Below are 22694 nucleotides of genomic sequence, written 5' to 3'. Positions count from 1 at the left end.
TATTTTTAAAAAGCTACTATAACTAGGAAGTGAATTATCAGCATTGAAATATACAAGGTCAATATAGAAAAAATACAAAAATACTAGCCATAGGAAGGATTCAAAATTTAAAAATCTCTACCAGTCTTAATAGCATTAAAAATATGAAGTATTTAGGGGCGCCTGGGTGGCTCAGTCGGTTAAGCAACTGCCTTCAGCTCAGGTCATGATCCTGGAGTCCCGGGATCGAGTCCCACATCGGACTCCCTGCTCAGTGGGGAGTCTGCTTCTCCCTCTGTTCCTCCCCCTCTCATGCTCTCTGTCTCTCATTCTCTCTCTCAGATAAATAAATAAAAAATCTTAAAAAAAAAAAAATGAAGTATTTAGAAATAAATCTAATGAAAGATGTTGAAAGCTGATAAAGATAAAACATGGCTAAGAGAAATTAAGGAAGACCTAAATAAATGGGGAGATATAGCCTATTTATGGATCAAAGACTCAATATTGTTAAGATGGCAATTCTCCCCTTATAGACTCAATACAAGCCCAATAAAAAAGGTCAACAAAATTGTTTTTGTAGAAATTGAGAAGCTGATTCTAAAATGTATATGAAAATAAAAAGAATCTAAAACAGTCAAAACAACTTTGAAAAAGAATAAAGTTGGGGAGGATTTACACTACTTAATTTCCAGCCTTATAAAGCTACAGTAATCAAGTTGCTATGGTATTGGTATAAATATAGATAATAGGATAGAGAGTTTGTAATTAGAGCCAAACATAATATGGTCAATTGATTTTCACAAAGGATTAATGCAATTCACTGGGGAAAGGGTAATCTTTCAAACAAATGATGCTGAAATAATTGGATAGCCATATGTGACAAAATGAACCTCACATTCTAGACATGCTATACACGGTTATGTCACACTGTATACACACTATATACAAAAATTAACTCAAAATGAATCATAGAATTAAACATAAGAGCTAACACTTTAGGAGTGCCTGGATGGTGCAGTCAGTTAAGCATCGACTCTTGGTTTCAGCTCGGGTCATGATCTCAGGGTCATGAGATCAAGTCCCACGTCAGGCTCTGCTCAGCTTGGCGTCTGCTTGGGACTCTCTCTCCCTCTCCCTTTGCCCTTCCCCCTGCTTGCTATCTCTCTAAATAAGTAAATAAATAGCTAACACTTTAAAATTTCTAAAAGCAAACATAGGAGAAAATCTTCATGACTTTGGGTTTGGCAAATATTTCTTAAATAGGGCACAAAAAGCAAAAAGACAAAAACCCTACTGTATTAATTATTTGCTATTATGTAAGAATTACCTCCAATCTTAGTGATTTAAAACAATACACATTATGACTTTTGTGGGTCAGGAATCCAGGCATGACGTAGCTGAGCCTTCTACTTCAGAGTCTCTCATAAGACTACAATAAAGCTGTCCTTGTGGCTGTGGTCTCATCTGAAGGCCCATCTGGGTAAGGATTCACTTTCAAGCTCACTGATACGGTTGTTGTCAGGATTCAGTTTCTCAAGGGTTGTTGGAAAAGTCTTAGTTCCTTGCTGGCTATTGGCCAGAGGCCAACCTCAGGCTACATGGACTTCTCAATAGGGCAGTCCACAACAGAGCACCCTGTTTCATCAAAGAATGAGAAAAAAGCCAGAGAGAGGCTACATGCAAGAAGGAAGTCATGGAGTTTTGTAGCAGAATCTTGAAAGTGACGTTCCATCACTTTCCCCACAAGCTTTTCATTAGAAATAAATCACTAGGTCCAGCTCACACTCAAGAGGAGGGTATTACACAAATGCCAGAAGATGGAGATCATTAGAACCCATTTCAGAAACTGACTATCATAAAGAACAAATTGGATTTTACAAAAATTAAGAAATTTTGCTCTTCAAGAGACACTCTCATGGACTGGGAAAAAAATTGCAAAACATATATCCAATAAAGAATTGGTATCTAAAATATATAAAGAACACATACAACTCAATAAAAAGAAGATAAACCAATTTTTTAAAATAGGCAAGAGAGATTTTAATTGTTACTTCACCAAAAAAGATATATGGATGGCAAATAAGTACATGACATAATGATCAACATCATTGTTCATCAGGGAAATGCAAACTTAAAATGCAATGAGATACGACCATATACCCACTAGAATGTTAAAAGTAGGAAGACCGATCATACTAAGTATCAGTGAACATGTGAAGCACTTGGAACTCTCATACACTGCCTGTGGGAACTTAAAATGGGACAATTTCTTTTGAAAACAATTGGGAATTTCTTAAAAAGTTTATCATAGACCTACTATATGACCTAGCAATTATATTCTATTACATTATTTCTATTGCTGCTGTAACAATTTATCACAAACTCAGTGACTTAAAACTATATACATTTATAATCTTACAGTCTTGGAGGTCAAAAGTCTAAAGTCACTCTCACTGGGCTAACTCAAGGTGTTGGCAGGTCTGGTTCCTTCTGGAGGCTCCAGGGGAGAATTAGTTTCTTTGCCTTCTAGCTTCTTCCTTGGCTCATGATCCCATCCTCCATCCTCAAAGCCAACAGCAGAGACTCTTTTCCCAATTTCTCTCTCTGTTCTCTGCTCCACCATCACTTCATCTTCTGTCTGACTAACTCTACTGCCTACCTCTGGTAAAGATGTTTGTGATTACATTGGGCTTACTTGGATAATCAGGATGATTTCCTCATTTTAAATTCCTTAACTTAATCACATCTTCAAAGTAACTTTTGCCATGTAAGGTAACATATTCACAGGTTCTGGGGATTAGGACATGAACATCTTTGGCAAGTCATTATTCAGCCTGCCAAACCCTTCTAGGTAATCACTACAAAGAAAAAAATGAAAGCATATATTCACACACAAACTTTTACATAAATGTTCATAGCAGCTTTATTAGTAATATTTACAAGTAGTTTATTTGTAAAACAAAAAGCCTGTCAGTCAACATAAATGGATAAACAAATTGTAGTATACCCACACAATAGAACAGCACTCAACAATAAAGAGGAATTAACAATATATATAGCAACAATATAGATGAATTCAAAATAATTGCAGAGTAAAAGGAGTATGACAGTAAAGAGTACCTACATCATGATTCCGTTTATGGAAAACTCTAGACAATACAAATTTATTTATAATAATCAGAAGCAAATGAATGGATGCCTAAGGACAGAGCAGAATAGAGGGAGGAGAGTTTGGATTACAAAAGGTCATGAGGGAACTTTTAGAGGTGATGGATATATTTATTAACTTGATTGTTGTAATGGTTACATATATATATCCCCTTTAAAATGTACAGTTTATAATATTCCATTATACCTCAATAAAACTTAATATAAGCAAACAAAAAACCAATTTATTACTTCTACTTGGATTAAACATAGTATAAGGGGTTGGGGCATTTTGCTAGAGGTGAAACTGTGCTCATCTTGGTTTCTTAGTAATCAAACTGGGTTTGATCAGGAGCAGGGTGCTGAAGAGATATAACCAAAGCTTCCTCTTTTCCAATTTCTCTCTATTTTTCCGTTTTCCATGGAAGTTGTTGAAATACACCAAAAGGGTGGTAGTTATCTTAAGGCTTCTTTAAGAAGACTCTGCCTAGGGAAATTCTTTGCTTTCAAAAATATCTAGTTAATACTTGAGGTTCAAAAGTGCTTATTCTCCCTAGAATTCTCACAGAAGCATTCTCTACCTTTTTCTTCTAGTCATAGCTTTTATCACAGTACATGTCAGATGAATAGTAACATGCCACATAGGCCTCTGCTTTCAAAATCCAACTGAAAAGCTAGAGTGCAAGTAGGATGCTTTAAGCAGTACATTAATCCAAGGTTTTGTACTGAGCACTGCTTATATTCAAAGAACTGAATTACTCATATTTAGTCTATTTCTCCTTTTGGATTTTCATGGTAACAGAAATACACGTTGTACTGCTGCCTGATATTTGCTGTACTAAGTGGGCTGTAATCTGTAAGGACTATACAGTCTGGCCAAGAGACAGAATAAAAATTATAATAGGGTCATGAAGTTCTTACACAAAGAAATGGAAAATTCAGTTTTATTTCAGATTTAACAATCTTAAATGAATGTCATAATATTTACATCATGTCCTAATATCTGCATGTCCTAATATCACACCTAAATATTTACATCATGTCCAAATATTTGCCTAATATTTGCAGGTAATAAATTGCACAGAAAAGCAGGCCAGCAAACTGTAGCCGAAGTCAATGTTCTTTTGCTCACTGCAGGGACAGGTTTTTTGTTTCTATACAATGCAGCATTCTCGCCATTAGATGGCAGTCAAAACTAATGTAATGATTAAACTCCCCTACCTTACATTTAATGATTTGCGTATGTGTAAGTTAACGTTGTTCGGTGGACAAGTTTCTGAAAAGTTCAGTGAAAATTGTAAGACATTGTAAATGATCCAGCATTCCTTTTGGAAAGCAGAATTATTTTGCAAGGTAAATAAGTATCCCCTTAAAGAGATCAGCTTTTTTCTTTTAAAAATTAACTTTCTAAAAATTGATATGTAACACATATACAAAATGCACAAATCTAAGTACCTCCAGTTTGAAGATCATCACAAAGTGAAAACACCTGTATAAACATCCCCCATCTAAAGTGAAAGAACATTACCAGCATCTCAAAAGACCCTCTCGTTCTTCCTCCTAATCATCACCCTCTTCCTTCTCCCCAGAGATAAACATTACCCTGACTTCTGACATTATAATTTAGGTTTTCCTGTTTTGAGAAATTTTATGAGTATAATTATGTATTATAGATTCTTTGTGTCTGGCTTCTTTCACTTAATATTTTTGTTATGTTTGCTTATAGATATACTTCATTCTTTTTCTTTGTGGTAATGTATTTTATTATATGAATATACCTCTATTTATCCATTCTACTATTGAAGGAAATTTGGAGTGTTTCCAGCGTTTAGCTGAATAATTGCTGCTATGAACATCCTTGTACATGCCTTTTGGCCTGCATATGAATGTATTCATTTTGAATATATATCTAGGAGTAGAAATTTTGTGTCATATAGTATGTCAAATTGCCAAATCGTTCCTCAAAGTTGTAGCAATTCACATTTCCACAGTGTGTGAGAATTTCCATTGTTCCGTTTTTCACCGACACTTGGTATTGTCAATCTTTCAAATTTTAGCCATTCTGATAGACATGTAGTAATATTTCCTGGGTTTTTTTAATGTGTTCTCTGATATCTAATATGACTAAACACTTTATTTTATTTTATTTTATTTATTTGACAGAGAGAGACACAGCGAGAGCGGGAACACAAGCAGGGGGAGTGGGAGAGGGAGAAGCAGGCTTCCTGCGGAGCAGGGAGCCCGATGCGGGGCTGGATCCCAGGACCCTGGGATCACGACCTGAGCCGAAGGCAGTCGCTTAACAACTGAGCCACCCAGGCACCCCACGACTAAACACTTTTTAATACATTTGTAGACTATTTGAATATTTTTTTTTCTTGAGTAATCTCTACACCCAACATGGGGCTCAAACTCATGACCCCAAGATTCAAGAGTCAGATGCTCTACCAACTGAGCCAATCAGGCACCTGTGAATATTTTATGTGAAGTGCTTATCCATGTATTTTGCCAAATTTTTTATCATGCGGTTTATCTTATTGTTTTGTGGTTCTCATATTCTCGATATGAGTCCTATGTTAGATTTATGTATTTCTAATATAGTTCTCCTGTTCTGGGCTTGTTTTTGCATTCCCTCAAAAGCACTTTTTGATAAATACTAATGAACACTAATTTGCCAATTTTTTCCTTTATGGCTAGTGTTTTTTTGTATCCCATTTAACACATTTCTGCCTATATCACATCAGAAGATAATCTCTTATGATATGTTCTAGAAGCTTCACTATATTAATTTTCACAGTTAGAGCTAAAATCTACCTGGGATTGAATTTTTATGTATTACATGAGTTAGAGGTCAAGATTTATTCCATACGGGTATCCATACGGGTATTCCATACAGGTATCCAGTTGATTGAGCACCATTTGATAAAGTGACTATAGCTTTCCTACTCTTCAGTGCCAACATGGGTGTTTTATGTTCAGATTTTTAAAAGCTATATCAGGTTTGTTTAAAGTAGAACATATCCATATTTAGCAAAGTTCATCATTCGGTAGAGTTTTTCTGGAAAAAGAAAGTCATTAAAAAACCCCATTCAGGGCGCCTGGGTGGCTCAGTTGGTTAAGCGACTGCCTTCGGCTCAGGTCATGATCCTGGAGTCCCGGGATTGAGTCCCACGTCGGGCTCCCTGCTCAGCACGGAGTCTGCTTCTCCCTCTGACCCTCCTCCCTCTCATGCTCTCTGTCTCTCATTCTCTCTCTCGCAAATAAATAAAATCTTAAAAAAAATAAAAATAAAAATAAAATAAAAAACCCCATTCAAATCCTTTAATATGTAGACGGTGGCATGGTTTTGACAAAACCTAAACACATTTGATTATAATAGGGGATAATTTCATCATTATCCAAAAGGTATTGAATTTTCTGAGAGTTTAAAACTCTCCTTCTTGAGGGAATTTAAAGTAAAAGATAAACAAATTGCTTGAAGTAAAGCAGATTATATAGGCTTAGAGATGATCCTGGTGACACTTTAAAATCTATTAATCAACCTCAAATCTGCCTTGTGACTGATCTGATCCAAACCTAGGAAGGTGTTACCATCAAGCTGGGGAAACACGAACACATCAAACGGTTAGAAAACAAACACAATAATATAAAATCAAATGTTTCATCTTTTACCTCTTCATAGTTGGCTTGGTAAAAGATGAAAAAAAACCCAAATGAACCATGAATACTGTTCCCAGAAATTCAAAAGATTCGTAATTTAAAAAATTTGTTTGGTTTTAAATAAGAGGTGTTGTATTCTAAAATTATTTCTGTACTTTATAACTTTTATACTTGAATGTAGATTAACTTGTTTACTACTTCTTGAAGTTTATGATTGTATATTTTCACAGAAGGCCTTATCTGGCTGTCTTTCTATTTAAGTCTTGCCAAATTATCTCTTGTACTTAAATACATTAAAATGTGTTGTTTGATTAATTATATTATATATCTGCAAGTATAATTCTTTAGGAAAACAACAAAATAGAAAAAGATAAAATGTTTAGAAGTTTGGGAGTCATAATTGAATTGACTTTCTCCATACTTCAAAAAAAGTCTTAAGCTCACTTCCCTTTTGTAGATTATTCACTCTTTAATAAACACTTAGGAATGCCTAGGTGGCTCAGTTGGTTAAGTGTCTGCCTTTGGCTCAGGTCATGATCCCAGGGTCCTGGGATCCAGCTCCGCATCAGGCTCCCTGCTCAGTGTGGAGCCTGCTTCTCCCTCTCCCACTCCCCTTGCTTGTGTTCCCTCTCTTGCTGTGTCTCTCTCTGTTAAATAAATAAATAAAATCTTAAAAAAAACCCCAAAACATTGTTTTATAAATAATTTTCAGTTTAAAATTTCTTTTGAATCACATTTTCATTCTAGTTTATTGGCAATTTGGAAGCAAATAAGAATGGGATATAGGCATTTGATGTAGAAGAATCTGAAAATCCTAGAAATATGATTTACTTACATCTATTGTCAACCTTAAAGCTCTGTAGAAAGTGAATTTTGTTTTATTTTTTGAGAACCTTTCATTGTCATTTATTAAATATTAATTGAGTACCTATTCTGTGACAGGAATAGTCTTGAGCTCAGAGGAGACAGACAAGTTAAAGACTTATTTGAATTATCTGTTTAGATGTAGGTACCGAGAACAATAAGAACATACCAAGGAGCACCAAAAACAATGTCAGGAAAGGAAAGAAGAGGGAAAGGAAGATTCACAAAAGGCTTCTCAGTCCCATCACATGTGAGGTGAGTCTTCGAGAATGTGCGTTACCCAGATGGAGAGGAACATGTGCACCAAGGCATGATAGGGTACCCAGGCAGTAGTGGAACTAAGTGCATTTGGATATGGCTGGAGTTTAGGAGTGAGGGCAGAATGGTGGGAGACAGGGGGTGAGAGAGTCTGAAGCCATGTCATGAAGGCTCTTGCATGCTGACAAAATTCACAGTTCTGTAATATTTCTTTTTATTTAAAATGGCTTTTTATTAAAAAAGGATTTTAATATGATCATCTGGATCCTTGTAGCCAACAAAATATTTAGTATTATCAGGGAAAATTTTGGATCGCCCTCTTCCAAAGAATAAGTGAAATAGCCGTAATGACCTCAGAAAGTACCCAGTTTGGAGGCTGGAGAAGAATCTCCAAGAAGCCCCAGGACTACTCTCAATGGAAGAACACCAGGCACCCTTTTCTACAATATGGGTTTATAGTAATGGCTAGAGTTGTGTTTGTGAATGACATCAAATGCTTTGCATAAACTGTAATGCAGTCTTGTAACTTGTGGCAGTCCTTTCCTCTGAACACAATGGACCAGAAATAGAACACTAAAAATGGGAAGTAAAGTTTTTCCCCTCAGATTATATATTTGCTCATGAAAAAATTCTTTGCTGCCAATTTTGCTGAAATGGAGAGGAAGCATGAGTGGAGAAGAGACACCTCAGGAGAACACCTCAGGCAGTGCTCTGGCACACTCAGCTGGGGGCAACAGATTGAATCCTGAAGAATTGTAGTCAGTCCACGAACACTGACGGACGTTTTTTGGGTAATGGGTAGGATGAGGTAAATTGTGAACAGGTGGGACTGTCTCTTTGCACCAGGCTGGGCAAACGCCTACCATGCCAGGAAGAGTTTCTGGGAGTGGCAGGTCCTTGCTACTCCTGGCCTCACCCACTAGGAGTGCAGAGAAGGCAGGTTACTTAATAGATGTATAAGCAACTGGCTCAATTACCCGCATTGCGTACTCTAGGGGCCAAAAACATTAATTAGGAGTCCATTTTTCTGAGCCTTCAACTTAAACACTGAGCAGTTTCCTGTCTCCCCACCCCTGAGTGTGGACTGGTTTGATTCACTCCCTATCAGTTCTAGACCGAATCTCTCCAGCGTAGCTTGAGGTGAGTCATTCATTTTCTGGGTCATTCCTGAGAGGTATAAAGGATGGTATTTGTGTGAGTGTGGAGTGTGTATGTTCGTGTTTGTTCTTTTTTTGGCAAATGCCATAGAACAGTATGTGCGTGATTTTGATAAATAATCAGGTGCGCCTGGGTGGTGCAGTTGGTTAAGAGTGGGCCTTTGGCTCAGGTCATGGATCCTGGGGATCAAGCCCGGCGTTGGGTCCCTGCTCACTGGGGAGCCTGCTTCTCCCTCTCCCTCTGCACACCCCCCACTCTGGCTCGTGCTCTTTTTCTCGCGCTCTGTTTCAAATAAATAAATAAAATCTTAAAAAAAATAATCAAAATACGTTGTGGAATTTAAAAATAGCAGACACAACTACATACAAATATCATGGCCCAACCACTGGAAATTTAGAAATCCTGACTTAACAGGCTTCAAGTAAGCCCTAGCCACCGTTATTTTTTAATTCTAAACTCTATTTTTAAATAGGTAAAACATGGGCAATGTAATAAAATTAAGTGGAAATTGTGCAAAAGAAGAGTGGTGAAAAGTGAGACTTCTCACTCCAGTCTCCCCTTTTTCCCCCTACAGAGGAAACCCCTCCCTCCAGTTTCTTATGTGTCCTTTCGGAGGTATTCTGTGCATATAAACACACAGCAAAAAGTTCCTTTCTTTATTAAACAAAAGTGATAGTATCTTCTGCCCACTGTTCTGAACCTTCTAAGGCACACAGTTTTCAAAACTCTCTAAGAAGCAAATTCTTCATGAAAAGCCACAGATAAAAGGTATGTCTCTGTTCTCAAGAAATGCTACAGACACATCTATTAAAAATCTGTTTTTAAAAAAAGATTTTATTTATTTATTTGTGAGAGAGAGAGAGAGTACACAAGTAGGAGGAGCAGAAGGCAGAAGCAGGCTCCCCGCTGAGCAAGGAGCCCGAGGCTGCGGGGCTGGATCCCGGGACCCTGGGATCGTGACTGAGCCAAAGGCAGACGCTTAACCAAGTGAGTCGCCCAGGCATCCCTAAAAATCTTTTACAGCCAATTTTAGGTGTTTACCAACTCCCTCAGACCCATGGCCAAAATTCATGGTTAAGAGTTTCTTATTTCTGGTGTTTAAGATTATCCTGAATACTTAGTGTTGCCAGATAAAATACAGGATGTTCAGTTGAATTCAAATTTCAAATTTCAGACAGACAACAAATAAATAAATTTTAGTATAAGTATGTCCCATTTAATATTAGCTATATCAGAAATTAAAATTTAACTGGGAGTCCTGTATTTTTATTTGCTAAATCTGGCAACCCTACAGAAAATTTTGATTTATAGGAAGCTACTCCAACTAATTCTCTCTAGAACGCCCTGTATTAGAGATGACCTAGATTATAGCTATACCACCAGGCTCTAAAGGATAAAGTCAAATTCTAAGAGTTTAACCAGAAATTGGTTATCTGTTGGCTTATTTCAAAATAAGTGGCTTTAACTTGCTGCTTTATTTAAGGGATTGTTGCAATGCAATGGTCATTAAAATAAAAACTTACATTGAGTTTACATATAGTAGTTTATCTTACTTTCAAAGACCTTAAGATATCTAAAATCTGGGCTATTTTGGTCCTTAAAATGAGCACTAAAATTTTAGCTAATTGGGTTTGGACAGGATGAAGAGAATCAGCCTAGAGGTAAGTTTTCATTGTTGATTATTTAAATCATCTTTATTATCAACAAAAATAATATTAAGCATTGACTCATAGGTAGCATAATATCCTGACATGGAGGATGCAAAATTGTTACGTATGACTTTTTAGTAAATCAATAACATGTTATAGTAAATATCAAATGACAAAGACTTAACAAACATTAGAATCCGAATAGGTAAACAGTAGAAACAAGGATTACCATGATAGGTAGGATTCTGTTACACAGGAAATGAAGGAAAAATTATGTTAGAACCTGGTATCCCAAATGCATCTGAATGGAGTCAATAAAATTAAAATTAATCATTGCATTTCAGAATTGTTCTCCTTAGTAGTTAAATTTTCGCTTCCTTCAATGTTAACCTGTACAGGATTTCAACAGTGGTGTTGCTGATGTTTAACGATTCCTTCTTCAAGGGAAAAGACAGCCCTGATTTGTAGCATTCGCCAATTCCATGGTGGAAACACTTTCACTATGACTGCTATCGAGTTAACATTTTTAACAATCTGTTTGCAGAACTCCTGAAAACTTAACAATTGGCTCTTGTGAGCCTGTAAAGGCTGGGTTTATTTCTATAAGTGCCTATGGTACACCCGACTGGATTTCATAAAAAGAAAATAGAGAACGAGGTGTTCTTTTTTGTTAATTGATGTGTGTGTTTTTAAATTTGTCAACACAGGCAAAATCCCCACAAAAAACAGACAAACAAACAAAAACAAATGAATGCTTTAAGAGTTTAATTAATGGAAATTTTGAATGGATTTGGGAAGGTGCAATAATCACCTGAAGAAAACTCTATGTAACTTTTGTTCTACTAGGTCTGCTGACTCTAAAGAGAATTTTATCTAAATAAATACCTAAATGCTTTTAAAGTCACATGGTTCTATAATAACCAGTGGGAAAGAATCAGTCATCACAGAAAATTGGCAATGAGTTATCTCTTTAAACAAATTTATTCCATTTGATTCACATAAGATTTTCTGTCTTCTGTTTTTTCACTTTTTTTGTTAAGTTTCATTAGAGCAATTATATAAAATGCTTCAAATAGATTCAGTAACGGACAGCAGAATCCCCAGAGACAAAATAGTAGGTGGTTTTCTTTCTTTCTTTTTCTTCAGTGAGCCACTTTTAAACTATCCCCTTAAAGTTTTGAATTTCTTCCAACTCTTGGTTAGGAAAATTGGCAGTGCAGAAAAGCAGTGATGACTATTAACTCCTCAGTGCCATTCTTCACTTGGCTGGCATGGATCTGTATTCTGGCATGATCCCGTTTCTGCTGTGGTGCTCCATTCGAAGCATTAAAATGGAGGTGCCAAGTACATCGTCTTGGTATTCCTCCTAAAATAGTGTTAGCTTGATTGTTCTGGCCTACCTATGTTGATAATGATTCTATCTGTGGACACTTGCTATAATTTTAATACATAATCTTAAGATACTTAAATGGCAAGAAAGGAGTTGCTATTGTTTATACTATAGATTTCCTTTCAATAGTGGGAATTCTTTATGATTGGTAACTGTGTATCGGTGGAACATTGATACATGTATGTTGAGAAAAGCTTTCCATATTCGAGGTGTTTAGATATAAAGTTTTATTTTTTTCTTTGAAGACACTTTACATTACTAACTTTATTTTTTTTTTAAAGATTTTATTTATTTATTTGACAGAGAGAGACACAGCGAGAGAGGGAACACAAGCAGGGGGAGTGGGAGAGGGAGAAGCACGCTTCCTGCCGAGCAGGAAGCCCGATGTGGGGTTTGATCCCAGGACCCTGGGAGCATGCCCTGAGCTGAAGGCAGACGCTTAACCGACTGAGCCACCCAAGTGCCCCATTCATTACTAACTTTATATATGGAATACTTTTGCAAAAATTTAGTTTTAAGACAAGAAATTGGTTTACGGTTGAAGGTTGATGTATTTGGGCTAGTAAATTATTCTATATTCCAGAATGCAGCAGTGAACAGTTATCTTTTATAATCTGACTTAATAAGGGAATTCATGCAGGGAAAATTTGAAACTGGAAAGGGCATTAGCTAAATGTTTATAACCAAGAGACTGTACAAGGAACTTACATTCGAATTAATACAAGATAAAAACATGCAAAAGAAAATATAACACTTCAATCGCTTATCATAGAGCAGAATTCAAATATATGCCTGAAGAGAAAATGGATTCAATAAAAATTATTTTCCATAATTAATAAAAAGTGTAATAATTTTTAAAATTGCTAATGAGTCTGTGTAATTTGAGCTCTTTCAAATTTACTCAGTAGAGTGGCTGCATTGTAAAACTATGTGGAGAAAGCTAAAATGATATTATTTCCTCAATTCCTTCTTAGTGTTGATTACCTTATAAAATATGTAAAAGAAACAGAAACTCTTTGGTAATGGATTATCAAAATAGGTCAAGTAGCAAAAAGGTATAAGATAATTGGTTTGACAGAATTTTGTATCCCTTAATGATGCAAAATATGACTTGGAGGTAGTAGCATCGGAAATAATAGATTGCTGTTATACTAAAGTGATTTTGCTTTCAAGATGCAAAGTCATGTTTGATCTTTTTTAGAGAGAAAAGCGATGTTTGAACTGCTCACAAAGTGCCTTGTCATGGGTCCATAAAGAATAAATCTTATATATATATGAATAATTTAAAACCCAGTGGATTCTGATTATGTAAAAAATCAACATTCTTGGGTGCTTGGGTGGCTCAGTCGGTTAAATGTTCGACTCTTGATTTCAGCCCAGGTCATGATCTCAGGGTCCTGAGATCCAGGCGGCAGGCTCTGTGCTGAGCATAGAGCCTGCTTAAGTTTCTCTCTCTTCCTCTCCCTCTGCTCTTCCGCCCACCCCCTGCCCGCCCTGCCCCCACACTCTCTTTCAAAAAAAAAAAAATCAACATTTTTTTTTTTTTAAAGATTTTATTTATTTGAGAGAGAGAGAACACATGAGCGGATAGGGTCAGAGGACGAAGCAGACTCCCTGCCAAGCAGGGAGCCCGATGCGGGACTCGATCCTGGGACTCCAGGATCATGACCTGAGCCGAAGGCAGTCGCTTAACCAACTGAGCCACCCAGGCGCCCCTCAACATTTTTAAGAACTACCATGGTAATAATATATATTTGTGTGTGACTATATTTGTGTGTGTAAAGCACCTCTGGATGTTTGTTAGCTAAAATGTGCCTATACTATTTTAGAGATTGGTTATAGAAAGGAATACTTTGGAAGCTGATTCATCTTTATTATTTCTATAGCATAATATAACACAGAACATACTCTTTTGTTGTGATAGTTTTCACTTTTTAATCATTTTTGCCTAAAGACTTTGAAGTAAATAGTGAATTTTAATATAAAATTTTGCAAGTTACAAATACTTATCAAGATTATCAAGTTAAGTTGGTGATATGAATTATATTTAAATTTTATAGCAATGTAGGATAACAGAAATTTTCCCTGAATTTGTTGGCCAAAAATCTAACTTTTTGAAGAGAAATGAATTGTTCTAAGTGTGGAGTTCTGTTCAGAAACTTCGGGAGAAGAAAAATGTTCATCTAGGAGATAAGACTTCATGTTCATTTGGGAAATTGTGTAAACAGTGTGGTTAAGGATAATCTTCAATGTGAATGGCAGATTATTTTATTTTTTAAAGGGAAAGCATGAAATTTTGGCTTCAATTATGCTCCACATGTCTTAACTTTTATGACAATACTTAGATACAGTAAACCTTAGTATTGGAATGGTTCTGAATAATGAGACATCCATTTAATAAATATACTTTCCATTACTAATCTTACTTGTAATTGCTAAATGCATTCATGATGTCTAGGGAGTTAAGAGAGAGAGGAGAAATTTCCTTTCAATAGTGGAAATTGACAGGACTGAAGGACTGAAGGACTGAAGCAGAAGAGATTAGGGCACCAGAGCAGGCCGTATAAGGGGAGGAGTTTCAAATGCTGACACTCCGGTTTGGAGAACTTCTTATGTTCAGCTGTCATAACAGAGGAGTACTGTGCTAGTGACTGGACTGGAGTGTGTGTGTGTTTGGGAGACAAGCAATTAACGTAAAGCATATGTTAGGAGTTGCTAAGTGTATTTGGTATCTAATAGTACCCGCCAAACCGGCTGATTGCAGTTAATGATTGCTCAGAAAGGCCGGGAAGTAACTCCACAGAGGAAAAAGGAAATGGTGGACCGGCCTCCAAGATTCCCATATTCTGAGTGAGAGGTGTCTGAAGTTCCAATAGGCTCTTTGCACTACCGGAGAGGAATCTGGTCCGCGTCCAGCCCCCACAGACCAGGTACCCATTCCTCCGCTGGGGCAACCTACCGCTGGGGCAAGCTCGGTTCTCGTTTCCTGCAGGTGACAGCTCGGCTCACATTGGTCCGCGTCTTCCATCTCTTGTTACGGCAACATCCCAAAATGAATGCTGAAAGATCTGCCTCTTTTTATGATTTCCTTACAGAACTTATAAAATTAAAATGTTTTATTAAAAATAGAATCGGGGCACGTTGCATTCACATTTGACGTTCAACGACTACACATTTTGGTTATTCCCAATCACCTTACCAATCAAGACTTTAAAAAAAATAAACACAAATCTCCGACTACGTAAACCCAAGGATTTGTTAAGAGGCATCTGCCAGGATTTCGCCCAGGTGGAGGACGCGAAAGGCAGGAAGGGAGGGTGACTGGAGTTGGCTCATCTAAGGGGTCTAAGGGGTCTCAGGGCAGAGAAGGGTGGTGGGCGTCTTTCCCTTCTCTCCCTTTCCACCTTGGAGACAGCGATGCGAGTGGCGGCGGCGGTGGGATTGTCCGAGACCCAACCGGCAAGCGGGAAGAGACCTAGCAGGTGAACCAGCGGGGTGGGAGACCCTTCCGCGAGGGAACGCGCCCGCGGAGGCCCAGCGAGAGCGGGTCCGCCGCGATCCCAGGGTGCACCGCGCCCCGCCCCCTCCCCTCTCCGCGTCCCGCCTCCCCTCAGCCCGGGCCCCCTCCCTGCCGGCTCTGGGAGGCGGGGACGCGGCGGCGGCGGCGGCTTCTCCAGTCGCGTCTTTCTCACTCACTGGGGAGCCCGGCGGTGGCGGCACCTTCGGAGGCAGAGCGGCGGAGCTCCGAGCCCGTCGGCCAGCCAGTGGGAGGTCGGACAGACTGAGGGCAGATCCGACAGACGGACGGACAGCGGAGCGGCCAGACGCGCCGAGTCGCCTCAAGTTCCGCCATGAGCTGGGGCACAGAGCTGTGGGTGAGTCGGGTGAGGGGCGGCCCGCGAGGGGCGCGGGCCGGGCAGGCGCCGCTGACCGTCGGCGGCCAGAGCGCTTTGGGTCATCCCCGCCTCTGGCGCCAGGGGAGGGCGGGGGTTCCACTCTTCTTTGTGTGCAGACCCCTCTTCCCTCTCGGCCGGGGTTGAGTGGGCTGCTGGTCTGCGCTCCCGCCTCTGCCGCCGCGGCCGGGCTGAGGGCAGCGCCGTGGACGGCGGGGAGGAGCGGCCCGCGGGGCTCCCGCGTCCGCCGCCATCCTTTCCCTTTCCCTGTCTCTCCTTCGTCTTCACTTTCCGGACGCCTGGCTCGTTGCCGGGCCGCGCTCCTCTCCCTTTGTATCTCTTCGCCCGGAGGCGGGGGAGGGGGTCCATTGTCCCGAGGGGCGCTGTTCGCGGGCGGGGAGGGGGCCCGCTGTGGCCCCCAGCCCGGGCGAGGGTCCCCGGGGCGAGGGCGTCGCCGGGCCAGGACGGCGCGGGGAGCCTCGAGGCGCCGCCCACCGCCCTCGCCCCAGGTAGGGGGAGCCTGGCGGCTTTGTTCCGAGCCCGGCCTCCGGCCAGGCAGGCCCAGCCCACAAGCCCATTTCCCTCTCCCAGTCTGTGTGCCCCGAATCCGCGCGTGGCCTCGGGGACTCCGGCTGGGCTATCCCCGACTGCTACCTTGGGCTGGGGGGGAGGGGGGCTGGCTTTTGGAATCTGAATTAAATTGATGGATCGACGGGGAAGCCAATTTTGCCGAAAGGAGCGTAGGGCTTCCCGATGGCTTTACTTCCCCTTCCGCCGTTCTTTATTCCCACTCGTTCTCCCTGTTTTCTCTTTCCTCCTTGCCTTTCTTGGGCGCTGAAGGTTTGAGACAATGCCCAGTGTTTGGCCAAGGTGCGGGTGGACTGAAATAGGTCGGAGAATTTGCTCGCGACGCGGCTAAACAAGGGTGGAGGTGTGGAGCGTAGTGATTTCTCAGGTGCAGCCGAGGGACCCGGGGAGTGGGGGCGCTGTCCCGAGAGCTGCCGGGCTTCAGCCACTCCCCTTTTTATCCCACCTGTGCACGTTTTCCGTGCCTTTTGTTAACGAGGGTCTAGTGAAACCACTGCAGAGAAAGGGGAGAAAGAACTTTTTTATCTCGGTAGGAGCATGTAGGATGCGAATGAAGGTAGATTGGTTAATTGAAGGGCAAAATGTTTTCTTCGGTTATTTTTCACCTCTTAACCACAGATTGGGAATCTTAGAACTGAAAGAGACTTTAGAATTCATCTAGGAGAACACTTAGCCAGCCCAGGAATCTCCTGCAGCATTCCGGACAAGTGTTTGCCCAGTCTGTAAACACACCACCCAAGAGAAAATACCTCAGACATTCGTTTCTTAGTTAGCATTAATTGTTCTTACATTAGAGAGGATTATGTAGTAAATGAATTATATAAAATTTAACCCTTTACTTTAGATTCTCAGGCATTATTGGTCTTTTCCCTTTGATTTTGTACATTTTATAATTGATTATAGTGTGTCGTCAATTAAAGTAGATGGATGTAGTTTTATTTTCCATTTTTATAATTAGAAAACATATTTTTTACACACTTAAATGATCCACGTTTCAGAGGAAGCAAAAATGTACTCAGAATATTTTTTTAAAGTACACATAGGAAGAGTAGAGTAATATTTAGATTTAACTTTTAGATTTAAAAAGCACTTTCTATCATACTACAGAAAAACAGTTTGAAGGAGAAACAGTATTTTAGTGAAGATTAAAATGCGATTTTTAAAAGTTTTTTTAAGTTATAATTTATAGTGCATTCAGAAGTGATCAGCAATCCCACAATGTCTCCCATAATTTGGTTAGTTACTTTCAGCATTTGAATAGTTTCTCAGCAGTTTGGAAAGGTAAACTGTAGAAGAGATGGGAATTTCTGTTAACTAAAAAATGTTTTGTAGCGCTTTGGAAATTATGAAAAAAGGTTTTAAATTAAGTTTCCTCTTAAAATTTAATGCACCATGTTTTCAAACTTTTTAGTGGTTTTAGGATTTGAGGGAGAGATTTATTAGAAACTAAATGATAGAGAATCAACCAGTATCATCTGGATGCTTAAACCTTAGGTAAGTAGAAGTTGTAGCGGGCTATTAGGACCAGAAGAGACCTTAGAAAAATTTGATTGGACTTCCTGTTTTTACTGTTCTGTTTTGAATAAGGATATTGTGCTTCCAGTGGATTGTAACAAACACCTATACTGTGCTCTTATCATTGAGGAATTTGAGGTTGGGAGAATTCTCTTGAAATTCTGAGTTTAGAAACCAGTTCTATTATTTCATGTTTAGGATCACATTACTATCCCAAAGGTTTAATTATTGGAACATGTTGTTACAAAAATATGAATGCAGTTATGCACTCAAGCTTAAGTTTTTTCCTTATATTCTTTGGAGTTTCATTGCTATTTTAATGCTTCTTAAGTCTTATGTTAAATTTGAAAATAATAGAGAACCACTTTAGTACTGACTCTGGGGGACAGAACTAATAGTGATAGGCTAAGTCTGTTATGTCAGACTTTGTTGTGTGTGGTTGTGAGGGGATATGAATTAACTGGTACTAGATTTGAGCTGTGCTTCAAGGTATTTCAAGGGTTCCAGATGAGCATTTAAGTAAGCATTGAATGTATGCTAGAGACTTGGTTCTGTGTTCTGGGTAATATCAAACAAAGAGATGACAGTGTCTTCATTTCTTCAGGCTGCAACATAATTATAAGATAGCATCTTAAGTGTTGTTTATTGTGTTGGTTTTTTTTTTTTTATTATCACAGGAAGAATGGTTGGATCAAAAGGAGTCCAAGTATGAATCAATGATTTCACAAATCAGATTTTGTAATTATTAGCTCTTTTTACAAGGAAGAAAATTAGAGTTGGAGAAGTTATATGTTTAGTCAATAAGTTTTATTTATTACGAGATACTTTTTTGGTGTTTGAGGCGCCAAATTTTGCCAGGAAAAAAAAAATGTGTATTGATTGTGAATGTGTATATAGATATGAAAAAAATATGGCTGAGCACGTTATATTCATATCATGATTTATTCAGAAATTTGCTCCCCAAGGGAAATGAAGTGACTCTTCTGGAAGTTAGAAGGTAGCTTCCAATATCTGACTTAATTTATTAGGTCTTATAAACCTTTTTTATTTATTTATTTAAAAATTTTTTTTTTTTTAATTTTTAAAGATTTTATTTATTTATTTGACAGAGAGAGACACAGCGAGAGAGGGAACACAAGCAGGGGGAGTGGGAGAGGGAGAAGCAGGTTTCCCGCTGAGCAGGGAGCCCAGTGTGGGGCTCGATCCCAGGACCCTGGGATCATGACCTGAGCCGAAGGCAGACGCTTAACAACTGAGCCACCCAGGTGCCCCCGATAAACCTTTTTTATGCCTTAGTTTCCTGGTCTATGTGATTTTTGGCTCTTAGTTTTAAGAGTATATAATTTAAAAGCCATTATTATTTTCATTAAATTATTAAGTGCATTTGACAAAGCTCGTTCCCTTTTTTTTTTTAAGATTTTATTTATTTATTTGAGAGAGAGAGAGAGAGTACAAGCAGGGAGAGGGGCAGAGAGAAAAGCACACTCCCTGCTGAGCGGGGAGCCCTACTCAGGGTTCGATCCCGGGACTCTAGTCTCATGACTTGAGCTGAAGGTAGATGCTCCAACTGACTGAGTCACCCAGGCATCCTGCTCATGCTCTTGATTCAGTGGATACCCCCAGTCTTAACCCTTAATGCTTCTTTATCTTTGTCCTTATAGCATTTATTTAATATCTATGCTGTAAGTGTACTAGACTTTTGAGTCTTGGGAGTATAGAACTGGATTAATCTCTGTTTTCACTGACTAAAACGATGCCTATAGCTGATCACGCATGTTTTGCCCAATTGAATTCATAGTTCATTACCTAGAATATTGATTACTGATTAAAAAGTGCATCCTGGAGGATGGTCTTTATGGTTCTGAAGGCCTTTGTAGGTGATGATGGATTAAGTGGTCTAGATAACAGTTCAAGAATGTCTAAATAAGTTGAAACCAAGATTATGAAGTTAAGGTTTAGTGTTTGGGTTAAACACTTGTACAGTTGGGGAAGAACTGACCTAAAGGTAGTTCTTTTGACTTTACCTGACTTATAGCTCTGTGATGTGACTGTAAAAATAGCTGGTGAAATAAATCTTAGACCACATTAATAGATTTGTCTAGAAGACAGCAGTGTAATTCCATTGTAGTCCATAGTGGTTAGACTATCTCTGTAATATTGACTTGAGCATTACTTCACATTTTTTAGAAAATCCATGTAGAGGAGATTGACAGTGAAGACTCCTTGTTAATTAAAGTTAATGGTATTGCTTTTTTCAAAGGCCATGAAATTGCTGTAGGAATTTAGTTTAAACAATAAAGTAATTATTGAGTGTCTGTTATGGGGAAGCACTGTGAATGTATGGTGAAATTTATGAAGGTTTGTAATATGGTCCTGCTACGAGGAAACTTAGAGTCATTTTGAGGTGATATTCTTTCCTAACTCCAAAATACTCCTCTATGTTGGTATCACTGTCCCGAAGGTCTTCAGTTGACCAGTCCCTCTGAACCCCCCTTTTTTTCAGAGTACACATTCTGGATAACATCTTTCTTATGGAACTACCACCTTATGTTACAGTTATTTCTTGTACATTCAAACCTTTGGAAAATAGTCATGGTATAAATATTTGTATCTTATGTTCCATTTTGTTGATAGGAATTGTTGTGTTCAATATTGTATTACAGCTATTGTTCTTAGTTAAGGAGGCTGAGTTAATCAAGACACCTGTTTATGCCTCCATTCTATCCTGACTGTATTAAGGTGGAAGCTGGAGAATGGCCTCTAACCAATATCTCTCCTCTGCATTTGCTGCTTCCTTAAACCACTCAGTTCCACTCCCCTTCCCTGCCTTTATTTTGGAACACTTAAGCTATTTCTCCTTCCCCCAGTCTGTAATTGTGAGTTTGGCTGGATACTTACAAGCCTATTTTATGGGGGAGTCTGGGTGGCTCAGTCAGTTGAGCGTCTGCCTTGGCTCAGGTTGTGGTCCTGGGAACAGTATACACGGGACTCCTTGCTCAGCGGGGAGTCTGCTTTTCTCTCTCCCTCTGCTCCTTCCCCTGCTCGTGCTCTCTCTCTCAAATAAATGAATAAAATCCTTAAAAAATTTTTTTACCAACTTTTTCCTATCCAAGAGCCCCTATTTGCAGGCAGAAAATAAGAGAATAGGGCGCCTGGGTGGCTCAGTCGTTAAGTGTCTGCCTTCGGCTCAGGTCATCATCCCGGGGTCCTGGGATTGAGCCCCACAACGGGCTCCCTGCTCCGAGGGAAGCCTGCTTCTCCCTTTCCCACTCCCTTTCTTGTGTTCCTGCTCTCGCTAACTCTGTCAAATAAATAAAATCTTTAAAAAAAAAAAAGAAAGAAAGAAAAGAAGAGAATAGTAATGATTTATAATTATGGCACTTGTAGGTGCTGTCTTATTTATTAGTCTTCAGTCCTTAAACATTTTTAGCTCAAGCAAAAAAGAAAAATTCTGTTTTGGGAACATAGTCCTACCTACAGCGTATTAAAAACTTGTGGGAAAAGATTATATAAAGGTTTTGTTTTATAGGAAACAAAAGCTGTTGCATGTATTAGTCCAGGCTTTGTAAATCAGATCTAACATAAAGATACTTGGCGTGCGCTTTGGAATAAGGAAGATTTTGCATATAGGTGCCTAAGTTCCTAGAGGGCAGAGATCATGTCTTATTAATTGCTTAATCATTGTCTGATTCATTGCTGTATTTTCCCTTGTCAGCACACCGCCTGGCATAGAGCCTGATGCTACTCGGATCTTTAGTAACTGTTTGCTGGATTGACCTGAGTGTAGTGGTTAGGTTTGGCTTGAATTTTGAGTATGGGATGGCTGAAAGTAGTGATGCAGGGTAGATTGGGACCAGGCTAAGAGGTTGATTTGGCTGAATGCTTGATTTACATTTTTTTTTTTAAGATTTTATTTATTTATTTGAAAGAGACACAGGGAGAGAGGAAACACAAGCAGGGGGAGCGGGAGAGGGAGAAGCAGGCTTCCCGCTGAGCAGGGAGCCCGATGTGGGGCTGGATCCCAGGACCCTGAGATCATGACCCGAGCTGAAGACAGTCGCTTAACTGACTGAGCCACCCAGGCGCCCCTTGATTTACATTTATGAACACACACACACACACACAGGTATTATTTATTTATTAGCATATAATAAACTTGATTTTTAGACCATTTAAAAATCCACAGAAGGAAGTTGTAGTTTGTGTTAGTAGAAGGGATTATTTCTTCCTTCTGAATGCTTTAGTGGCAGGAGGAAGAATCCCCCTGGGTTTTAAAAGATGAAAGTTTATTGATTTTATCACCTCTGCAAGAATATTTGAAGGGTTTTCGTTCTTTTAACAATGTGTTATTGGTATTTTTTAAATTGGTATTTTTTAATATTGGTATTTTTTAAATATATGTTACTTCTGCAATTTGTTTATACTGTTTTTCCTTATATATGAGTTAGTGTTTTTACTTCTATATCAGTTTAGTTCCAGTGCTTTTTCTGAGGCTGAGAGGTGTTCATTGGGAAATGTAGTAAGTTTTGATCCTCCCAGTTTTGCTCTAATTAATAGCTTCATGAGCTGATCATGCACTAATTTTCTCATATA

General features: G+C 39.0%; 1 protein-coding gene across 3 annotated transcripts in view; it reads left to right on the top strand.

The window, feature by feature from the left end:
* Nucleotides 1–15753: 15753 nt before the first annotated feature.
* The window catches only part of FNBP1L (formin binding protein 1 like), a 103793-nt gene continuing 96852 nt past the window's right edge, over nt 15754–22694 (top strand). Inside the window, exon 1 of one of the 3 annotated variants that reach the window (XM_035018010.1) lies at nt 15754–15980. In XM_035018010.1, the coding sequence (XP_034873901.1) occupies nt 15957–15980 (24 nt within the window). In that variant the 5' untranslated portion in view covers nt 15754–15956. The remainder of the gene's footprint in view (nt 15981–22694) is intronic. The other 2 variants (XM_035018009.1, XM_035018008.1) reach the window with 2 other exon arrangements.

The sequence above is a fragment of the Mirounga leonina genome, unplaced genomic scaffold, assembly GCF_011800145.1.
Source record: "Mirounga leonina isolate KUSES-001 unplaced genomic scaffold, KU_Mleo_1.0 Mir_173, whole genome shotgun sequence".
NCBI classification, from domain to species: domain Eukaryota; kingdom Metazoa; phylum Chordata; class Mammalia; order Carnivora; family Phocidae; genus Mirounga; species Mirounga leonina.
This window is presented reverse-complemented; position numbering and strand designations above follow the sequence as displayed.